The sequence below is a fragment of the Hermetia illucens genome, chromosome 1 (genome assembly GCF_905115235.1).
Source record: "Hermetia illucens chromosome 1, iHerIll2.2.curated.20191125, whole genome shotgun sequence".
NCBI lineage: Eukaryota > Metazoa > Arthropoda > Insecta > Diptera > Stratiomyidae > Hermetia > Hermetia illucens.
In genome coordinates, this window is record NC_051849.1 from 127,198,390 (window position 1) to 127,221,968 (window position 23,579).

General features: G+C 38.1%; 1 protein-coding gene across 3 annotated transcripts in view; it reads left to right on the plus strand.

The window, feature by feature from the left end:
- The first annotated feature begins 546 nt into the window (after positions 1-546).
- LOC119646124 (E3 ubiquitin-protein ligase TRIM9) overlaps positions 547-23,579 on the plus strand; it is a 169,019-nt gene continuing 145,986 nt past the window's right edge. For 2 of the 3 annotated variants that reach the window (XM_038046474.1, XM_038046475.1), the window contains exon 1: positions 547-1,907. In XM_038046474.1, coding sequence (XP_037902402.1) covers positions 1,059-1,907 — 849 coding nt within the window. In that variant the 5' untranslated portion in view covers positions 547-1,058. The remainder of the gene's footprint in view (positions 1,908-23,579) is intronic. The other variant, XM_038046473.1, reaches the window with a different exon arrangement.

Consider the following 23,579-nt stretch of genomic DNA (forward strand, 5'->3'; position numbering starts at 1 on the left):
CTAAACTAAAAATAAAAGAATAATTTCCTCAAAAACGTTACATATCAAAACGCCCTTCCGTGTGATATAGCAAATACGGATGGGGTGTGCTCGGAAACATTCCGTAAATTTTTGTTTTCATTTTTTCAGCAAAGCTACGCTGCAAATTTCGCCAGTTGGTTCAAGTGTGGTCTACATTTTCGAGGTATTTAAGTTGTTTTAAGTTCCTATGAGTAGAAATTTAAACTGCAACGAATAAACGTGTGAGTTTCGAAATAAAGTGTCAGGTTTCCCTTGCTTTTGATTAAATCTGCATATTTTCGTAGATTATTTCGGTTGTGGTTTCTTCTAGTCCACCTTGATCGATTTGTTGGATAGAAAAACTCACCACAGCTGCGTCGCCATCTGCTGGGCACTAGGTTAACAGCCATGTGACTGGAAAATGCACCGAACCTACCGAAGCGCAGGCTTGTGCATAAGCCGTTCCAGTGGCGGCTGTACGCACACGTCCACCCATCAGCAACCACCCACATCTGCGTGCAACGAGCAGTTCACACCTCATTCCACACGTGTCCATGCTCATTTGGCCCTTACACTCGGCTGGGCGAGATTCTTGTCGTGCCTTCTGCTCGGCTTCATGAATTCCATTCGGAGCAGCAGTCAATATCGAGCCGTCGTGGAAGAAGGTTGTGTTTGCTCTGCGTAGGTCGGTCGGTGGTTTTAGTGGTTGGGTGTCCTGCCAGGCGACTGAGTGCGCGATTGATGCAATTGTATGCAAGAAGTATTAAATGCGGAGTGAATAAAACGAGAGGTGTGGAAGGTTGATTGCTTCGATCGAAAGTGCGGTTCAACGCTCCCTCGTCGGCCGCCGGGCACGTGAAGTGAGGATATATGAGAATAATTTGTGAAGCTAGGGTATCCGAGGAGGAGTCTTTCGGGATTCGTGTTAATGGCGCAGTTTATGGGAGTTGGTGAATAGATACGAGGAGTGTGCCGCAGGAAGCGTTAAGTGAAGTGTGTGAAAACCAGGGAATAGTGTCCTTGTGCGAAATTGGCGACCCTGCTCGCGTGGGGCGTGCATGTTACACCAAGGGTCACTTGGCGTTATGGAAGACGAACTCCGGTGCCCCGTTTGTAAGCAACTCTATGCGAACCCTGTGCTGCTGCCATGCTACCATGCTCTCTGCCTGGCATGTGCTCTAGACATTCAGACGACCTCGACCGCAACGGGAGCTGCGGCCAGCTCAGCCGGGGCTTTGCCGCAACTACCCCCGCACCACCACCCTTCCCACCACCACTCGTCCTCGTCTGCAGCCAGCTCAGCTAGTTCCACAGCAAGTGCAACCGAGAGCGTCTCATCCGACCAGGATCAGGCCGATAAGGTGAGCATCCTGAGCGAGGCGGACTCGGGGGTGGTTTGCTACACATCTCGGCCGGCGTCTTACGCTGGAACCCCGAACCTGCAGGCACTCTTGTTCCCACCTTCCAACGGGGCCGCTGCTTACTCACTCGCGTGTCCCGTTTGCCGTAAGCTGATCTTCTTCGACGAGGGTGGTGCCCGGAACTTGCCACCCTATCGGGCGATGGAGTCGATCGTGGATCGTTTCTGTGAACGCGAAGCCTTGCGTTGTCAGATGTGCGAAACTGAGCCCAGGGTGGCATCCTTGGTGTGCGAACAGTGCGATATTCGGTATTGCGATGGGTGCCGCGAACTCTGCCACCCCGCGCGCGGGCCTTTGGCAAAACATAATCTGGTGAAGCCCCGCGGAGCCTCTCAGGTGCGCGAATCTGTGTGTAGCGATCACTCGGAGCCGTTGACAGTCTACTGCCTGGGCTGCAAAGTGCCCGCTTGCCCACAATGCATGTCCGACAATCGACACAATTCTCACGACGTGCAGCCGATAACGTCGATGTGCAAAGCACAAAAGGTAAATACATATTTTTTTTTTGTAGGGGCGGTCGTGTGTTGACCACCTGCCGGCTAGGCATACTGAGTTTGCTGCATGTCTTAAGCAGATAGTCAGGTACCCGCTGTGCTCTTAAGCCGCGTTGGTGCCTGCTCGAAAGGATCTCATATCATATATTTTATAGCAAAAATCTTAGGATCCCCCCTTGCGGAGGTTCAATCCCACAAATACAGTTATTTTTATACTATATTGACATTCTGAACAGTACAAATTGAAAATAGCTTCCAGACAAGACTGGAACTCAGGCGCATATAGCATAGGAGCTACATCCATGTATGCGCAATCAGTCTTTGGTACGGTCTTACAAACGATAAAATTATACCAATAGCCTTTTTGTTTCCCTACAAGTTCAATTTTGACTCCGCGTCCCACATTTCAAGAAAATACGAAATTCTTTGAAATATGAATTGCATTGAAAAAATTAGGAATTTGACTGGAAAACGTTGTACGCATCACACATCAAGCCTAATTTATTTTCTGCAATACATTCTGGAATTGCCTTCAGATTACTACACTACTACTCCATATGTGTAGTTAGAAATTCGTTCTGCAGGAAGGACCGGAATGCTTCCAGAAATGATTTAGGGAATCAATTGTGCTTCGCATGACCAATAGACCAATTCTCTAAAAAAGCGATTATTTGCACTTGCAGACCAAACATTAAAAAAAAAATAATTTTAATATCACACAAAAGAAACATTTATTCATTAAGACATTTTTTAAAATCATTATAAAAACTAAAAGAGTAAAGGAAATTAACAAGTAAAACTCAAGATACTAAAGCGCAGTTCTTGGAGATTTACGCTCTATAAACGGCTGCTTATTTAATCTTGCTTTGACATGATGGACTGAGTTGCTGACTAGTAGCAAACTTCTGCATAACATATAAATACAGTGTTCAAGTGAGGACCAGGACGTGTTCAAAGTTGTACTTACTTACGAATGAATTATTCATGCTGGGAAAATGTTTGAATGCAAGTTTGCCGTCGAATAACTTGGTTAAGTTTTTCTCGAAGCCGATTTCTGAAGAAATAAGTATAATTTGTAGAAAACACAGGTACATTTAATAGTATTTAGCTTTTACAAATAAATGGAGATTTTCATCAGTTACCTCCTTCTCCAAATTTTCTAGTTGATTTTTCGTTTCGACCGGAAACTGAGAATTTTCTTGATCATTAAGATGCTGCTCTTGTACTAATAATTAAAGTTTTGGGTGAAACAAAGCCCTATTAGAATCGACTCGATGTCTGTCTGTCTGTCTGTCACATCCGATTTATTCGGAAACGGCTAAATTGATTGTCACGAAATTTGGCAAGAACGTGGGTTATATGAATCCCTTTACTTATAGCCATTTTGTGTTGAGTTTAAGGCGGCTCCCCGTACATGCCAAAAGAGGATACTAAAGGCTTTTTCACAGAATATGGCGATGTGGGATATCAAATGAAAGGGCGCATTTAGTACTTTTCCCTGAATGTAGGGGAGTGAGGGCTCAAGATCAAAAAGTGTAACAGGTCTCGTTCTCGGAACCTATTCACCCGAAAAATCTGAAAACAATCACAGTGGTATCTAAGCGAAATCCATGGTCTCAAAATACATCCCGTTTCGATACTTCCTCAAATACAGTTAATAATATATTAGCATATTTTAGAAATTTAGCCTGAAATTTATGCTAGAAGTACAAAATTCGGCAAGGGTATGAGGGATAACATAAGGTATAACTCTGGGAAGTTTGACGAAAATCCTATTATTAACAAAGCTATAAAGGTTGAAAATTTTACATTTTATGTGCATTTTAAAATTTGTATGACGTCATGAATTCGTCAATACCACAACAAAATGAGCTCATATGAATGGGGGTTCACAGAGAACCATTTCGTTTTAGTTTTTTAATCGTTTATGTATCAATATCAGTTTCAGTATCTGTAAAACAAAACCTTATTAAAATCGGTATACTGTCTGTCTCTGCGTCACACGCATTTTTCTCGGAGATGGCGATTGACACCAAATTTGGTGGAAAGGTGGTAACTGTGAACGCTCACGCATACAGTGAGTTACATCCTTTAACGTTAAATTTAAGTTGGGGAAGGGGGTCCCCTTACATGCAAAATGGGGTGTACATTTTTTTCTCATCAAGTATAGTGATGTGGGGTAGCAAATGAAAGGTCTCGATTAGTACTTTCCGAAGTCTTAGTTTTGATATTTGCTGGAAAGTGCGGGGGGTCGAAATTGATCATTTATTTAACGGATCCATTCTCAGAAACTACTCAACCGAAAAATCTGAAAAAAATTGAGAGGCTGCCACTATATGGTGCCTAGGCTCCGAAATACCCTACATGCCGATATCTGTTGAAATAAACTTAATAATCGTACATTACTATAATTTTTAGTAATTGGCAGGAAAACCCCCCTTAAGTTTATCCTAGAATCACGAAATTTTGCGGCAATGTAGCCTACAGCATAGAGCATGATCTTATCAAATTCGGTATTACGCACTATTACCAACAAAATTATAATAGGTCAAAATTTTCTCTTTGTAAATTCAAGATTTTGAATGTCAATATCACTTGAAAGTGTATATTTTCACAAAGTATAACCATATAAATTAAGAAAAGAACTAGGTATTGTTCCTTATGCTGCAATTTTTTTATTTTCCTTCCGCATACAATTTTTTCAGAGACCACGTGCCTCCTTCATCAGTGCTAGTACCTAATCTCCATATATTACGTGTTAAGTACTAATGGGAGAAGCGCAGACTCAAATTTCTTTATAAAAGAAATACACAAAACCTTTCATACCTGAAGCGTGTAGCTTCCGGTTTCCTTTTTTTGTTTTTTATTAGAGCAGCGTTTGCTCCCAGCGTCTCCACAATCCCTTGCTTTTGCCCTGTTATAAAATTTATAAAAATACGACTCCTGGCAAAATTGCCAATAATGATTAAATCAAGTCCACAACCTTTATTTCGGATAATTTTTGGTTGATAAGTTTCATGTCTTCATTGGACGTGCCTAAGAAATGTGATTGAATTTGATAAGGTATTGAAGAAAAAGGAAAATTTGAACTAATGGTTGCTGCCGACGAGTAAATGCTTTCCCGCAAAGTTGCGTTGCACTTCCGAAGTTTTCGGGCAATATCTTCTTCGCCAAAGTTTTCTTCAGAATTATGGTGTCTTTTTTGTGACATTTTGTATTACGTTCTGGGTAGGACATTTAGTTTATCCATCACTTTCTGCTCACAATTTGGAAGAAATTTGTTGAGTTTCAACTTTTTCAATAATTAGAATTGATTCTATTATCTACTAGATTCACAGACATAATGTGTGAATAATTTATAGTGTGGATTGTCAATTGTACATACAGTGAGGAAAAAAGCTAAAAAGAAAGGGACTAAAACCCACTGAGGAAGAGGACAACTGGACCTCGAAATACCGGTATATGAGCAATAAAAAATGTTTATTCGGCATTTAAAAGAAACAAATTTAGTCTTTTTCCTTTTAGTTTTTTTCCTCACTGTATGAACAATTGGCAATTTTCAATTTAATTAACGACACACAATATAAATAATATATATAGAATTGGTATAAATAATGATTTTTCTCCAAAAATGTAATATGTTCTCTCCATATTAAAACTTTCCTCTGATTCAGTACAGGTGTATTTAATACAAATTCACAAAGCTGATTTTGATGGAAGTAGATTCGTGAAAAACATTTTTGAATTATTACATTTTTTTCCCGACAACCTTGGTTTATTGAACAGTTGTAGAATTTTAGATGGCTTTTTGTTAGATTTTTAAAATGCTGCAAGTTATGTGCAGTATACAAAGGTAACAAGAAGAATCTAGGAAGCAACAAAAAGAATTTATAAGACTAGAAAATAAAAACCAGGCCACATTTATAGAAGAAATAGGAAAACGGCAGGAAAACGATATAATATCTATTAAGGAAGGTACAAACCACCATTTGGAAGAGTTTAAGAGCAGTTTGGAGGTAACTGAAGAACGAAAGGAAAGCATTCTAAAAGTAGCAACAAACATAAAGTACAAAGCTTGTGGAACAATGGCTTAAGAAAGGTATGGAAAGGCAAGAGGTAACTGAAAAGGGAGGTCATTGGGGGGAGGTCATGTGAGAAGGTACGGAACAACAGGTATACATTTTGTATACCGCACAGGATAATGTTAAGCCAGAGGGGATGACTATTCAAGAGGTGATAAGTCTGCAAACGGAAAGTGAAGTGGCGAGAAGCGGGTGATAAGAACTTGAGGCCTTTAAGGACAGAGGTAGTAAGAGGTATATGCTGGACGGCAAGGAGTCTAATAATAGCGTACAACTCGCTTAGCGATTTGAAGGTAAAATTGATGCGCGTAACACTTATGCGCATTTTTATAAGCGAGTGTCATGACTGGAGTAGAGGAAGGTACGTAACACGGAATTATATGAATCGTTGCAGGAAGTGAAGGAATCCTAGAGGATGGATAAATGAACACGGGAAAGGTGAGTTTTGGGATAATTACTGTGAAGAAAGCGAAGTGATCGATAGAAGAAAATTGAAAAGTAAGGTAAGTAGTGTCCATCGTTTGATTGCTACGGCAGAGAAAGCTGACGTTCGAGCAAGTATGGTAAAGAAAAGTGATAAAAGTAATGGAAATAATTTGGAGGAGGAACAGGCTGGAATGAATTAACGGTCAAAAGCTACTTAGCTATGGTTAACGCGACATGACGGCAGAATCTTCTGCTAGTGGGTAGATACGTGTTTAACATGTCGGAAATGAAACTTATGGGAGTTGTACAAAAGTTGTTGGGTGTGTTACGAACAACGACACGAGGTACACAGTTGGAAGCATCATGAAGAAGTAAGCAGTGAAAATTTGGATATCACCGAAACTATGACGTAAGGCAAACGGTCTAATCACATATAGTCCTAAGGATATTGGGCTATATGCTCATCAGAGACCGGTAAGGAGAGGTTGCATCCTTCAAGTAATATGAAAGAGGCAAGATGATGTAAGAACTAGTTCTGTTGGCTCCTTCGAGGATCAATTGGTATTGCACTAGAGTTTACAGCACAAGAAGGGGAAAACACTAAAGTTGTAATCGAACACTGGAAGAATATCTTAAGAAGTTCGTCGACAATCATCAAAAGAACTGGGACGAAGCAATATCGCCTTTTGATGGCATATCGATCGACAACTCATGATGCAACGGTAAATACTCCAGCGAAAATAAGTTTCGGGTCTGATTTGAGGCTCCCAGCAGTTTAAATTCGGAATTTCCCACACGGTGGAGGGAAGCGGCTAAGATTTTGTACTAAAGAAGCCCTACGCTAATCCATGAAATAATGATATTCTTTTAGTATGGAAGGATAAATTGAGATCAATTGCTCCAATATCATTACTTTAATCTTATTGTTTATTCAGTAACTCGGTCGTATTTTGTTTTGTACCAATTTCGATAAAAAAATTCTTCGTGACACCCAAATGGATGAGATGCATAGAATCGAATGCAGTTAGTAAAGTTATATTCAGAACAATTTCCTCCAATAGAGTTTTTCTTGTTTCAAAATAAGTTTGATCTAGATGTGGATAGTTCCTTTCTACAAAGTCTTGGTCAAAAATCAAAACTCCACTTTTCGTTTCGTACACTACAACGTTATTTACTTTTTTCTCCACTTGTCTACTATTCCACAAAGGAAGGGTTTGGCAAGAGTACAATAATTAAACGACCTTAGTTTCAATTTTACTATTTTATCGCGTACTTAAAGTATGTGTGGATCTACGCTCAATATAATTTGCAGTCATGACGTGTTCTGCGAATTATATAAAGCGGCATTTCACTTCTGAGAACGCCTTCGGTCACGCTGATCCCAGGGCAGAGGTGAGGCAGCGTTTGACGAGTTGCCTGTTTTCTAATTGCTATGAAATTAAGTAAATAATTATCAATTGGTGCCGATTTTTTGCTGCCCGAGAACGCTTCTATCGGAAATACTTTTATGTGAGGAATGTTAACGATTTTGGCCAAAATTGGCCACAGATAGCCTTGAACTTTTATATAAAGGTAGACCGTCTATGCTAATATCCACCACTTTATCAAATTCATGTAATACGCTTGTAACCTTTTTTAAGCTGGTTTTTATTACCATAATGTCAATATTCACCAGGAGCTACTGTGCTTAGTAATATTTATTCGTATGTGTTTTTAAGACCTTTAGAACATCTCGGTGTATCTATGTTTTCTCCTGCAAGAATTTGTAGAAGTGAATTTACATATTCCCTGCTGGGGTAAAGTTTTGTACACCATTTCCTCCTGGGAATTTAAAACAAGTCAGAATAACGGAAGCTCGCGCTTCAGGTATAAAGGTTTTGTGTTCATCTTATGTAAGAAACTTCAACGCACATTTTTCTATTCCTATATAGCTGCAAATCCAACATATTCCTTCATCATTCATTCTCTTCCAAACTACAAGATATACGTACATATTACACCCATAGATGTAATCCTCACCCTAAACAAACTGCCTATTTCCGAATACTGTACATATATATGCACGTATATAAATTGATCTTATCCATATTTCTGATTTACTTCGTGTACAAAAGCATCCATATATACACATAAAGTACGTATATTAAATACGGCTGGTTTAATATACAAATATATCTATCTGAATTAGACACTACCCGCAAACTTCATTAACACGCATATAGAGTGTATACCTACATACACACATGTTTGTTTGGAGTAATTGATATCCATATACAAATGACTAAAAAACTAAAACAAAATAATTCTTTGCGACCTCATTCATAAGAACTCATTTCGTTATGCTATCGATGAATTGAACTATGATGATGACGTTAGGTTAGGTTAGAATGTACGAAATTCACAAAAAATGGTAAAGTTTCATCCCCTATAACTTTGATAATAATAGTTGGATTTTCTTCAAACTTGACCAACTTGTGCATTATATTCTTTGTTACACCTATACCAATTATACTTCTGGGATGAACATAACGGGGGTTGCCGGGTATGTATTTTGAGGCCTAGATTTAGTAGAGATGCGCCACTGTGATTTTTTTAAAATTTTTCGGTTGGATACATTCTGAGAACGAGATCTGTTACACTTTTTGGGGGTCATATTTTGAGCCCTCATTCCACTATATTTTCACCCAATATTAAATATGGAAGTTTCGAAAAGTACTAATTGAGCCCTTTCGTTTGATACCCCATATGGCTACATTCTGTGAAAAAAAATTTTGCAGCCTCCTTTCACATGCATGGGGAGCGAGATTATTTCGATGGCAGGCTTCGCGAAGGAAGGAAGGAAGGAAGAAAAAATATTTGATGAAACATCTTTTCGAATAATGGAGAAACATTCCAGCCAAATATATCCATCGTTTGGTAAAATCCGTGCCACTGCCCAGTGAAGGTTGTATATGATGGTAACTTTCCATGCGGAACATTAACCAGTAATTTTTAAGGTTTTGTGTAAAACAAAAATTTAAAAATGATTAGTTAATATTCCGGTTTACTGTCTGTCTGTCTGTCACAGGCATTGTCTCGGAGACGGTTATAGCGTTTGGCACCAAATTTGATGGAGAGGTGGGAACTGTGAAGGCTCACGCATACAGTCAGTTACGTCCTTTTACGGTGTACATTTTTTTTCATCAAACATAGTCATGTGGGTGTCCGGATAGCTCAGTGGTTAGGGCACTAGGCTATTGTGCGAACGATCGCAGTCCGAATCTCACTGGTGGCAGTGGGATTTATACTTATCATGATTTGACGTCGGATACCAGTCGACTTAGCTGTGAATTACTCATTCAGGGTAATAATCTCGGGCGAGCGCAATACATACCACATTGCTTCCTACAGTGTACTGTAGTGTACCGTTACGGTCTTGAATGAAGTACTCTAACACACTTCAAAGCCCTGATCCAATATGGATTGTTGCGCCAACGATTATTATTATTAAGTTGCATATAGTCTGCTGCATACAACAAAAAAAAAACTCCATTTTCGTATGCAAAATTGACAGTGTCAAAAAATCCTAATAATGATATTAACAAATCAGTTGAAGTTTCAAGATACAAGTTGAAGCAGATACTTCGGCGGATGAATGCTTCCATTTCTCACTCTCGACAACATTAAATACTTGAATTAAAGGGAAAAGTTTCGTGAAGTTATCAATTCCACGAAGCCTAACAAGTAATCAGGGTCCAATCAATAATTATCTTACTCACACAAAGGCCATTCAACGACATTCTTCGAACAATGCCATTTGCACTCACAGAAATTGGGTTGATGAACGCGCATCTTTGTATGAAGTCTAACTAAAACAAATTGGGGAGTTATGTATGTTGAGATTGTTTCTCAGATGTTGTTAAAAGGACTTTTACCAATATAAAGTTCAATGATGAGGAATTTTTGGCCAATTGATCTAAGTCCAATGAACGCTACTCTGCTAAAATGCTGCATGAGCGCTTTAAAATTTCATTTGAATTTCGTTTCCCTTCTTTTAATTGAGAATTGGGCATATGTCACCAGCCCTCATTACTGCTGTTAGTGCTTCAGAACAGCAATTTTTCACTTTCAACTCACGTAGTAAATTTTCTTAGTGCTGAACTACTCCTAGTACATAAGCCCCACAAGAGAAGGTTCGTTCTGATCGTTGCATGGTTGCATGGTGAAGTCGACATGTAGAAAGTGTCAAAAAAGTCGCACACAACGGTGGCTACCGTCTGGTAGTGAATTCCCCTTTGTTTCTTTTTTTTTATTTTTTTCAATTTAGGTGTCATAAATCTTATTCAGTCAATGAACGAGAAGGGAATCTTCTGAAAATTTAATTTATATCAGAATCGGGAGGGGTTACCATTTCTGAGCGCTAAACTACATCTATGACTTCTTTGGTGTAATTTTCGTTATAGCTTTAGAGGTATTGTCGCCTTTCATTTTAAATGGAATTATGTGTTTAAAAATGAAAGTATTTGTTCGCCGCTCGCATAGCTAGTCAAAGTACAAGTTGGACTACTGTTAGGTTTTGGCTCTGTTTTACTGTTGATCACGTTGTTGTAAAGGATTGATTTTGAAGGGTTGGTGTAAAACCAAATTTTATTGAAATCGATTCACTGTTCGTTGTTTTTCTGCTGGCGGGAATGGTTTTTCAAGGCGGGTATTATGATCTAACAACAACGGAGACTAATCAGAGTCATTGCTTACCTAACAGTAGAATGGCCTTCAAATATTCACTTTCGTTTTCACATACAAACGAACATGTTTACAGATTTCAGGCCATTACGCTGTAGCTCTTGTTTCGAGATTGTGTCTGGATAGGGCCGGAGGAGTTAGAGAGTTCATCCCAAAAACCAAGCGTCCTTCGCGTTCAATAATCGGTAGTTTCGCCATAATCTGTTGCATGCATAATAAATTTTGAAATTTGGAGAAAGGCCACATATTTCTATCCCCTTCAATCATCTTTTTAGCAAGCAGAGAGTATTTTAAGTGGATTATTCCTGACTCATAAGGTGGGGATCAAGAGTTACTAATTTAGTGAGATATTTGCTATTTACAGATTTACCCCATTTACTGCTTGAGGTACCAGTAACTGTAAAAGTAGAAGAGTGGAGAATTCACATATACTTCTTATCTGCTATGGATGCACAACACACTTGAGAAGTTTGTTTCCAAAAAGTACATCGATTTGGATTCAGGAAATAGGATTTTCATTTTCTAGCTGGTTTACATGCAACACTTAATAAATTCTGTTTATAATATTTGAGGTATATCTATGGTAGGAAAAGAAGATTTGGCAGGTCCTGCTTGAGATGCTGCAATGTAGTAGATCAGGAAGTCGGATAACTCTAAGGGATATCGAATCCGTGGACCTCGGCACAAAACCAGGCTGTCTGGAGTTCCTTACGAAGGTAGGCCTGGATGGCATATCGGTTGCTGCGCCGTTGAAACGTGATGCAAAAATGTTACTGTTCCCATAGAATAAAATCTTATGCAAATCGATTTAATGTTTATCTAACGGTGACACCCGATTTACACGAAAGTGGCCTTTTTCAGGGAATTTGTATCGGATCATTTTTTTTTCCCGAAATATGGGCATCCGTAGTGTGAAAGGAAAGACCTTCAAAACCTTCAAAAATTTTAAACTGTTTGCTCTGTCAAGTAATCTAATTAAATATTCCCAAAAAATCATGATGAATTCTTCCTGTTAATTTAGGTTTCCAACTCGATCCCATTTCAATAATAATGGTATATTAGTAAATTTTAGAAATGTGTCAGAAAATCTGATGGCACTGTGCGAAAAGTATCAGGAAATCAGATGACACTGTGGGAAATTTTGAATCTGAGACGTTCGTAGATGAGTCGAACACAAAGAACACCAGTTGTGGAACGCCATCTCATCCAAGTTGCGCTAATGCCGGAAGCAATTTCACAACGCAGTTCAGAGGCTGATAGCATTTATCCGAGAGATTTAAATCGCTCAATTCTCGTCAGGCTCCTGTTACTGATAGTCATAGTGGCTGCTTCATTAAGATCTGTTCGGAGTAGGATTAATTGATTTGATTCCAATTAATTCTTCCTACTAAAAAAAATCCCGCAAATATACGGTTTCTAATGTGGCTTTTCCCCTTAAAGGTAAAGTGAATCATGAAACCTCCACTGAAACGTAGTTTTTAAATTTCTCGTTACTGTTCTAATTCGCTGCTCTAGAAGTGGTCTGATGTTATATGGGTCGAGTGCTTATTAGGTTGGTTGCGCGAGGTTACAAAACATACATGTAATTCTCCGTTCATGAACAATTCCGTGCATATCCAAATTTTCCAATGTCTAGAGGGTAACGCTGTGATTAATGTATGAGAAAATTAAGAAAGGTACATCTGATGCAGGTGATGCAATAATCTTATTAGGTTACGATTTGCAGTTTGAGGCATCCCCTGTCTTTATTGTCCTAACGAGCACCCGTAAAATGATTTATATTTGTTAATCTTTCATTTTCTCTGAAAAACCGAATTGTACTTTTGTAACATAAAAGTTGAAGTTTGTCCTTTTAACGTCAAATCCTACATTGTTAAGGAATTAGAATTCTACCAGGTCTCCACAGTATGAGCTGCGCCAACTAAACGGAAAGGGTCGGATATGGAAAGATGGGTTAACAGTCTGTAGTTGCTTTAGGTTTTACCTCTATATACATATATGAGGGAACAAGTCAGAAGATTAATGACGCGTTGATTGGAGATGCCTCAGTCAAAAAGGCGTTTTTCGAGACGAAAAGTATTCACGGATCGTAATTCCGGGAAGATATCTACATACCATATCGCTGGGTATTTATATATTTATGTGTATTCTCTGCAAGCACCGGCAAGCAGATCCCTGAGCAGTTGTCGGGGAACTCATTTCAGGTGTGAATGTTATAATAAAAATTTAGAGAAAATAGAAATCCCTTCAAAATAGACAAATGGGAAACTTCAAGGTGGATTTTAAAAATTGCCAATTTTGTTTCTATAATTTGTCTGTTCTTTAATATTTTTATTCTTATATATATCTTTTAACGTTTTGTGTAAAACAAAACCTTATTAACATCGGTTTACTGTCCGTCTGTCTGTCTGTCACACGCATTTTTCTCGGAGACCATAGCAGCGATTGACCATAAATTTGGTGGAAAGGTGGACACTGTGAACGCTCACGCATACAGTAAGTTATATCCTGTTAAGTCGAATTTAAGGGGATGTTCCTATACATGCAAAAAGGGGCTGTACATTTTTTTTTCACCAAATGTAGTCATGTGGGGTATCAAATGAAAGGTCTCGGTTAGTACTTTCCGAGCCCGGTCTTACTTTTGACATTTGTTGGAAAGGCGGGGAGTTCGGGGAGTCGAAAGTGGTCATTTATTAAACGGGGCCGTTCTCAGAAACTGCCAAACAGAAAAATCTGCCTGGGCTTCGGAATACCTTCCCTATCGATATCCCTTCAAATAAAGTTAATAATAGTATATTACTATAATTTTCAGTAATTTGCTGCAGAACCCCCTTAAATTCATCCTAGCACTACGAGATTTTGCTGCAGTAGGCTCTAATATAGAACTTGATCTCACCAAGTTGGGTCGAAATCGCACTATTACTAGTTGTCACTTCTTTGGAAATTCAAGATTTTGAATGTCAATATCACTCGAAAGTGAATATTCTCACATAATATATGCGTATATTACGTGTTACGTGGGACAAATTCACACTCAAATGTCTTTTTAAAGGGAATACACAAAACCTTTCATACCCGAAGCATCCAGCTTCCGGTTTCTCGACTTGTTTTTTAATTGGTATATACTTATATACTAGCATACAAGTAGTTAAAATTAATATATACTTGTATACTAGGTAAACGAGCGACAAATGTATAACGATACTTTTGAAAAATTCCTCGTAAATTCGTAGCAGCTTCAAACAATGTCCATGGTATTTGTGTCTGTTTGTGTTATAAATTTGGGCAATCATATTCAATAATCAAGCACATGAAATATATCTGCAACCTTAGTGCACTCTCAATGGCTGCCAGTCACTCGTCTTTCCAGTTTACGTTTCCGATGCGTTGATGTATCCTTGCCAATGATTTATAAACCAATTTGGTAATGCAGTGCAACAGTGAGCGAACATTTTCACCAGACACTGAAGTGACGGTTTGGGGATTGGGAGATGCAAATTTTGGAAAGATTTATAAATAGGGAGAATTCGACCGACAAGAGAGTGACGATCACTAACAAATATTACTGTACCTTATTATAGAGTGTCACCCTAATGGAAACATGTAACTTTCCAAATAATGGTTGATGCCTGCACTGCTTTTAACATTTTGTCTATAGGAATGCGATGAACCGTAGGATTCAGAATCTTAATTTCGTTGATATTAACATAATCTCTTTGACTGCCTGAGTCTGATTTTCTTAGTTCCAAACAAACCATTGAAATTCTTTTTATATTATGTAGGATCATTCAATAATCGGATATATGAAGATGATTGTGAAAAGAATGATTAACAGAATTGTTGTAGAACTTTCTATCATTCGGCAGGATATTTAAACGCAGTTTTTAAATCATTCAAATTATGGATTGCCAAGCTGAAATTTAGTCATCCCACTACGTTGTGTTAATACTATCGATAATATCTAAAAATTCCAAGGAAATAAAACTTTTTAAGAAATTCATGAAAGTTCGGTTTTATTTCGATTGGAATATATTTAGGTTATTTAAATGCTTTTGGATTGATGGTGGTCAAGCTTGTGGGAATACTTGACTTGTTTTGCAGCAAAAAACATGTGAAGCTCGGAACTCTGCTACAATTATTAAAAGTTAATGATTAAATATAGACTGTGTATTTTTAGTTTGCAGAAACATGCAGTGAGCAAAGTTGAAATTGAAAGTGAATAAAAAGTGGTATGTGCTTTGCTTTTTTTTACTATGCGTTGTTGGATACAATGCAAAGAGGATCAAGAGTAAAATAAAACACTTGCTGAGGGCGAATAACAAAAGAAACTCTATTTTCACATGCAAAATTGAAATTCGGACGGTGCTATGAACTCGTAGTATTGATAATTAAAAACTTAAAAAATGACCATTTAATATTTCGCATTGAAATTTTTTTTTTTACGAAATGTGACCTTCGCGAAGCCTGCCGTCGACATAATCTCGCAGGTTTTTAATAATATAACAGTTCGAAAATTGTGGAGATGTTTTGAGTAGATTCCGACAATTGAACACTAGCATACGTGTGTTTTTCACGCTTCATGGTTCGGATCACTGTTTTGACATATCTTAAATGTTTGATAAATGCCCAATTTCTCTGCCTTGGCATGTAGATTTTTTAAAATATCGATGTGCATATTGGCATCCATATTCCCTCTACGAATACCACATTACGCCGTCCACGCCTCTTTTATTGCTCCTTTTTACCAGTTTAGCTTCATGTTCGCTAGAGATGTTCAAAACGTCTCTTTTGTCTCTCCATTTGCATGAACGAATTCCTATATTCGCATACATGCCAAACATTTATGCTTTTGGTATCTTTTTTGTTGCTACTTTTCAAGGATTGCCCTAAGCGTTCTGGTGCATTATATATTTTGATCAAGTCGCTGTTCCGTAAATGCGACGGAGTTGAAGAAGCGGTCCATATACAACATGTGTACTCTGGACGTCACGCCCTCCGTCACTTGCAGCGGCTAATACCTTCAACCCCTTCCGTTCATCCATCTGCTTCCACGAAGCGTAGCACCCGAGGAAAAAGAATTTTCGGCGGAGGTAAGCGACCATCAGATGAGAGATTTGGGGAAACTCGTTATCGTTGTCGAGGAGCGTGCGCACAACACGCTGAAACTCTTAGTATAACAGCAAATCGTAAAAGCCCACAAGGATTAAATAATTCTATTTCCCGAGGTGAAAGACGCTATTGGCTTCACTAAATTGTCAAGACTCTGCTTTACTGTTTGTGCATCACCATCCGAGCCTAAAAGAATTGAAATAATATTTATGCTCCTTTATATTCATCCAAAAAATTTAAATTATGATCCCAGGAACTTCGTTGCCCCATTCTTCCCATTCGATTCACACATTACCGATAACATCGGTAAGATCCTTATTCCTTTTCGTGGACGTTTGTGTAAGCATTATTTGATATCTTAGCCTCAATAAGGAGGATAATAGGCGTCGTATGCATCCTTATGTATAAATAACTGTTCTTGTGATGTTAGATAATAACACTCACGTTTTGTTTTGAGTGAATATCGAATATCCCTCTAATAAATTATTACTTCGAGTAAATTTGTCCCTATGCGGTTTCGTAGCGACCATTTATGTTGTTCACACGAATTATTGTCCTTATTATTTGGTTTCCAATAGATCCTTATATTTCTTCGAGAGCCCTTTACCTGCCTGCCTACTGTAATGTTCTGGCAAATTCTTATTCAATAATGTGTACATGTGTTCATCGACTCACATCTGGTGGTGCTTTGCTGCGAATCCCTTGAGAGAGTGCTTCAAATAAAACGAGTAACTCCTTAGTCAAAACATGGAGCTCTTGTAACTTGGTATAGGAGTTTTTCTATGTATTCCTGGAATTTCTAATGTTGTGTATCGAATGTACTCATTCGCGAACATTATGTCCTATAAGTAAGCGCCCAGTGTTGCTGTTGGCTGCCCTCAAAAGTCAACATGTTGTTGAACAGTAAATAGGTGGTTGTAATTAATTAATTTAAAGTATTACATCAATCGATTGGATACACAAAATAACCTTATTTAACAAAAAAGAAAAAGAGAATACATATATATTACTTTTTTTGCCACTTTACTGTAATCAATTTATTTTTGTTCAAAAATGATATCATTTTAAACAAGTCCAAAGCCGGAAGCTCGACGCTTCAGGTATGAAAGATTTTGTGTATGTATTGCCTGTGACTGAGTGTATGATTTTTTCAGATTATTCGGAGTAGTTTCTGAGAACGGGTCCTGAAAGCAATTAGTACTTTCCCGTCCCCGCACTTCTCCGTTTTGTATCAAATGTCAAAAATGAGGCCAGCCACATGATAATATTCGATGCAAAAAATTTTACACTCAGTATGGGAATATGCAGCGTTGAGTTTAAAGTAAGGCTCCCCATGAATGTGAGAAGCAGGTGTAAATTTGGTGGTTTATCAAATAAAAGAGCTTAATTAGCACTTTTTGAAACTGATTTTATTTATGCTATCGCGCCAAATGCGCCAAAGAGGGATCAAAATGTGGGATTCAAAAAGTGAGACCAGCCTCGTTCTCAGAACCCATTCAACCGACAAATCTGAATCAGATACAATGGTGCGACTGTATGAAATTAAGGCGTCAAATAAAACTAATAACGGCATATTACCATATTTTGAAAATTGAAAATTCCTTCAAATTCAAATAAGTTAGAATGCCGTAAGCTGGACGTTTCGGGTATACAGGTTTTGGGTTTTTTTTGCGTGAGGGACTTTCTATGGGAGGAGGAGCTAAAAGTTAAAAATATTCCTTCATATATCTCCAAATTTTTAAATTGAATATTATCTCCATTCTAAACAAACAAAACATTGCTTATTATCGCTTACTGATGCGTACATATGCACGTACATTCTGTGTCTACCTAAAGTGATCGCACGCATCTGAGTATTTCCGCTTTACTTCATCCGCCAAAGCATGCATATGTACGTACATAAGTGCGTAAATTCATCTGGATTGGACACTGTCCCCGAACTATTGACATATGTTTGTCTCGAGTAATTAGTACTGATGTACAAATAACTTAAAAGAACCAAAAAAAGGAAAACTAAAAAGTTGCCATGCGCCCCGCGTTTATGCGAGTTTACTCTATATAATGATGATATTATACATGCCTTGGAGTACAATAAATTCATGTCAAATTCGAAACTTTGACCTTCCATAAATTTGTCAATAATAGTTAAATTTCCTTTAAACTTTCCAGAATTATATGTTAGATTATCTCTTCTATTGATGCCCTAGAACGAACTTTTCGGATAAATTTATAAAATATGGTAATATGCTATTATTAACTTTAATTTTACATCTCCCTTGTGTAGAAAGCCTCCCTTTAAGTCCAACGCAAAACAATGCCACATGCTGTCAGCAAATTTCGTGACAATAGCTTTAGCCGTTTTTGAGTAAGTCGCATGTGACACAAACGGACAGACATTGAATCGTTTTGAATAAGGTTTTGTTTCACACAATACCATCAGGAGGACATAAGCGTATGTAATAATATAGGGCATAATGCTCTACAGTTCTTATGGAATTCCTACCATTATTAATAGAGTTTCAAGAGATCAGAGAACAAAGTCTTTATGCACGAAGAGTCCAGCTTCCTTCACTTGTAATATAATCATTAAAATGTGTAAGCCATTATTTCCTTGTTTATAAAGAGAGTTTAAGCAAGCATGATTTAAATTCTCTAGCATGAAGGCAAGAGCCCAACTTCATTTTCATTTCAGTCCAATCCGAATTCAGAAAAAGTTGACGATTTAAAGAAAATGAGCACCAAACACCAGAAATGCTTAGGAGTGGTATTTCTGGAATTTTATAAAAAGGACGTAAAAGTGAGCTTAGCATAGGTAGTTCGTATCCTAAAAACTTTGAAGACATTCTTGGCAAAATGAGTTCACAGGTTTGAATATCATGGCAGTGCCGAAAATCTGTCTGTCTCTTCGCAGAGAGAAAATCTGTCTGTGTCTTCGCAGAGAGAAAATCTGACCTATTGCTGATTTACCTGGAGAGAAACCTCTTTGGTATGGGCCGATGATGTTCAGAGCATATGGGGCTATCCGACCTAGCGAGATAGCAGGGAATATCTTATAGATGGTAGTCAGCAATGTGATACCTCTATAATTTTTTTGTATGGGACAGACAACGGCTCGTTGCCAGTCGTCAGGCATTGATTCGCTGTCTCACACCTTGAGCATAAGTTGATGAACCGCATGGTGTAATTGGTCGCCTTAACATTTAATCCATTCGGCTGTAATTCCATCGGCTCCTGGCGACTTATGATTTTTAAGCCGATGAATTGCATGGACCGTTTCTTCTATACTCGCTGATGGCAGTATTTGTCCGTCGTCTTCAGTTGGCGGCACCTTCAACTCACGTTCTGTTTGTTGAGTAGTTGATCAAAATACTCAACCCATCGCTCCAATACGCCCATTGTGTCGGATATCAGATTTCCCTCTTTTTCTCGGCAGGATGGGCATCGAGATGTATAAGGTTTAATCCTGCTGACTTGTTGGTAAAACTTCTGCATCGGAGCAACCGCACCCTGTAATTGTCAAATTCACTGATCTGTTGGTTCTCCCAGGCTTCCCTTTTCGGTCTGTAAAGCCGCTTCTTCGGTCGACGGAGGTCGTTATAAATCACTGCGCGTGTCCGCGTACTTTGAGAATGCAAGATTACTCGGTATGCGGCATTCTTTCGTTCCGTTTCTAGTTTACATTCATCGTCAAACCAGCCGTTCCGACTTTTTTTGCACAACAAACAGAATAAAATCCAATTAATTATTGTCCTCAGGAGGAGGAGAAAGCAAAAATCTTATCCTACGTTTGAAACTACTTAAAGTAGAGAAGTTAAAAGGACCAAGCTGTTCTGCGTTGAAATTTCGGCAAAACCTAGGAATCGGGGCCCCGTTGACTGCGGTTATTGTGGCATCCGTTTCCCTCTTATATATATATATAGGTGTTACGGAGGGCTGTGTCATGAATGGCTTTAGTGTTAACTTTCACCTGATTGTTAGAGGTAGCAAATTGTGGGTTTTGATAAATAAAATGATTGATTTTTACAATTTTAAATCGTTAATGTAAATGAATGTCGGAGGAGGGAAAGAGGAAATTGGGAGAAGTATACTGAGAAAGGTGATGGGTGTTAAAATGGAAGAGAAGGGGAGAGTATTGCGCATTAGAAGATCCCTTTTTTTAGATTGCCTTTCCTTCCTTTTCTTCCTTTCTTCGTTTCCTTTAGATTGCCTCTGGAGAAGGGGAATGAGGGACTGCGCCTGTCGCAAAGACGCGGATGCTTCATAATTATATGTGCAAAATGATTTGAATTGCATTGCGACTGTTGCGCGACAAGTTTCGTTATTTTGTCAAGCGGTTTATTTAATATTATATTGAATAGAAAGCAGTAGGTAGTTTTTCGACTAGGATTGAAGTTGGGCTTTCATATAAATTTTATTTTTCGATAAAAAGTCCACGTGCTATGTACCTATCAGTAAAGGAACGTGGATTGACCACAGGATTAAGAGGCCAGGCTTAATCGTCATTAAAAAATCAGGTACGAATTTTCTAGAAGATCTAGATAATTATGGTGTTATGAAACGTTGATTGATGATCGGCACAAGGGTGCGACCGTCATAATTTTTTTTTTATATTTTTCGGTTGCGAAACGGTAAACCGATTGACATGAAAATTGGTATATACATATATCTGTATTATTGCATGGAAAATATTTTGATCCTTTACACGTTTTCCAGGCTCGCCACTAAATGGCGCTGCAGCATATCAACTTAAAAAACTTTCAACCAGTCGTCATGACAGATAATGATAAATAAAATTAATAAATTTTGGAAGCGCCACCTGGAAAGTCGAACATTGGAAAACTAATCATACGTGCACGGCAACTGCGTTCTACTGGCACGCTGCTGAAATGTCTGAAGAAAGAGACTCGCGACTGCAACTAGAATGAATCAGAGCCTCTACTTCAAGAGAGAGAATAAGAGTTGGGCTGAAAGTATAGCCGAATGAGAGATTCTCCTTCAAGAGGCAAACATCAGAAACCCGAACGAACGATTTGACAACCTTTGAAAATAAGCTTCCTTTTCAAGGACTATCATAGCATTTCAATAACATGGTGTATGAATTATAAACCTTCCAGCAAAATCGTCTAGTTTCAGAGCTGCTGCAATTTCCGCTCACGGCAGGCTCAATCGGAATTGAGAAACGATCCCAATACAGTAACATTTAATTGCAAAGGAGACTACTATTACAAAATGCATGGTTATGCCATGGTATGAATTTGTTGTGCTTAGATTGTTACGCTTAGAAGTTTCATTAAGAAATGCCTGGCAAGGTCACTTCTAACTCATATTGCTGGAGCTGGTTAAGAATGGAAACACTTTTCACAACATGTTCCAAAATACAATGCATGGTGTTGGGCATACATATTAGCTAACAATTAGACGGCATGTCAGATTGTTGCGTAGCTGTCGTAACTAAAGTGTCAATGCTTTGATATCTTGCTGGCGGAAGGCGATTCTATAAGCAATGGTTCACGATTTTTTTGTAGCGTTTAGTCTTGGTTTGATGTGTCTTTTACAATCCTTTTTATCCGAAAATTTCCTGCTGTATACTAATATTATCTACATCAATTGCACCTCAAATGTTTTTCCATTGCCAGGTTAAAGCTAACACTTGAATCATTGACAAGCATAGTACATGTGATTGATTAGTGAAAGGAATGTGGAATTTCTTTTTTGACCGCTTACTGTCGTGTTGCACGGGCTGCATTTTTTAAATATTATAATCGTATGATACTTACTTGATTTTGCTTTATGGCAACAGTATCTAATAAGCTATTTGATTTACAATAAATGTATGTACATTTAATCATGAACGTCATTGTAGATCCTTATTCGCGTTCTTTAAGGCTCTGCCTTTTTGCTGGATCTATGCTCTTATGGGTTTTGCATTTTATCGTTCATATTATCATGAAGCTTCCTACAAAAGGGATTGTGCTACATCGGCGCAATGTGCCGTCACCCCCACACAAACTCTTCAACCTCATTCATCGGATTACTTTGTAACTTGTTTTCGTTATATCGATTTTATTATTCTTTCGGTGTTCTTTTTCCGTTATTTCTCTTGGCCTTGTCTTTCTCCCGAATGAACAGTGCGCGAATTCTGCTTCTTCCCTAAAAGGATAAGGCTTGTGTGGAAAGTATGTTGTGCTCGCTACAGTGATTGTTGCACACAACGTGGCTCTCATGCAGAATTAAATTAGGCATAAAAATAAAAACAACAAAGTCCCTGAAAAGAGACAAGAGTTAATTTGATATATAAGCGAGGCGAGGTTGGTTTTTCTCCATTTTGTTGGTTTTCACTTCCTGTTTATGATGCTTTCTTGATATTAAGTAAACGTTAAGCAGAGGCCGACACTTGTTCATGCTTTGGTACACATGGAAGCGAAATAATATATAGAATTTCTTTCTTTTTCGAGTTCCAATGAATAAAGTTGAGGTTAGAAGGTTTGCTTTAAGCAATTTGAAAGCTTCATGGAATGCTTGAAATGTGGCATACGTACCCGTCAAATATTCAATTATATTGAAAATTTATAAAAGATTTGCACATACCCGTATTTTTGGCATATGGGTTATGAAGGGGGACGTTGTGCCTATTGTGTTTCGGTATAGAATCAACTCGATCAATTATCGATTCCGAAAAGGTCACTTAAGCAGTCATTTCTACAGTAATTTTTACTTCCAATTGTCAAGACCATTCGTTGAATGCCACAGAAAAGGAAATCGTTTTATATTCAGTGCGCTTGAAGGGTTTTATTCTCAAGAGAATTACCAAACCACATTCCACATTTCGTTTATCCCAGATGTTGAACAATACATATGCGGAGATTTGATGTAGAATTTGTGTGTGCGATTGTTGAACTAATTCAATGAACGAATGAGTGAGAAAAGCTTGTTTAGTTCTTTCGAAACTTCGCATAGGGAAACACTGACAGCATACTCATCTATAAATTTTTCAATGATTCAATTTTTCTTTGATGGTAGTGTTTGGTACATCGACGCTCTTTAGAATTTCAAGTGGTTGTGTAGGATATTTTAGGAGCCTGAGTTTAACTCCTGCAAAGATACTGAGAATAAACAAACCCACTGAAATTTTCTTCGCAAGAAACATTTAATGTGAATTTACATATGTATATCTGTTCTGTTCTCGTTCAGGATTCGCAATGTTCATTAAGGCTTCCCTGAAGCTTTGATGTTTCGTTTCCAGTAATTCATTTGACTTGTTCGGATCTTTTACATACTTTGTTTTTAGTGGAATGCTGGCTGAGTTACTCTTGAAAATACTGATA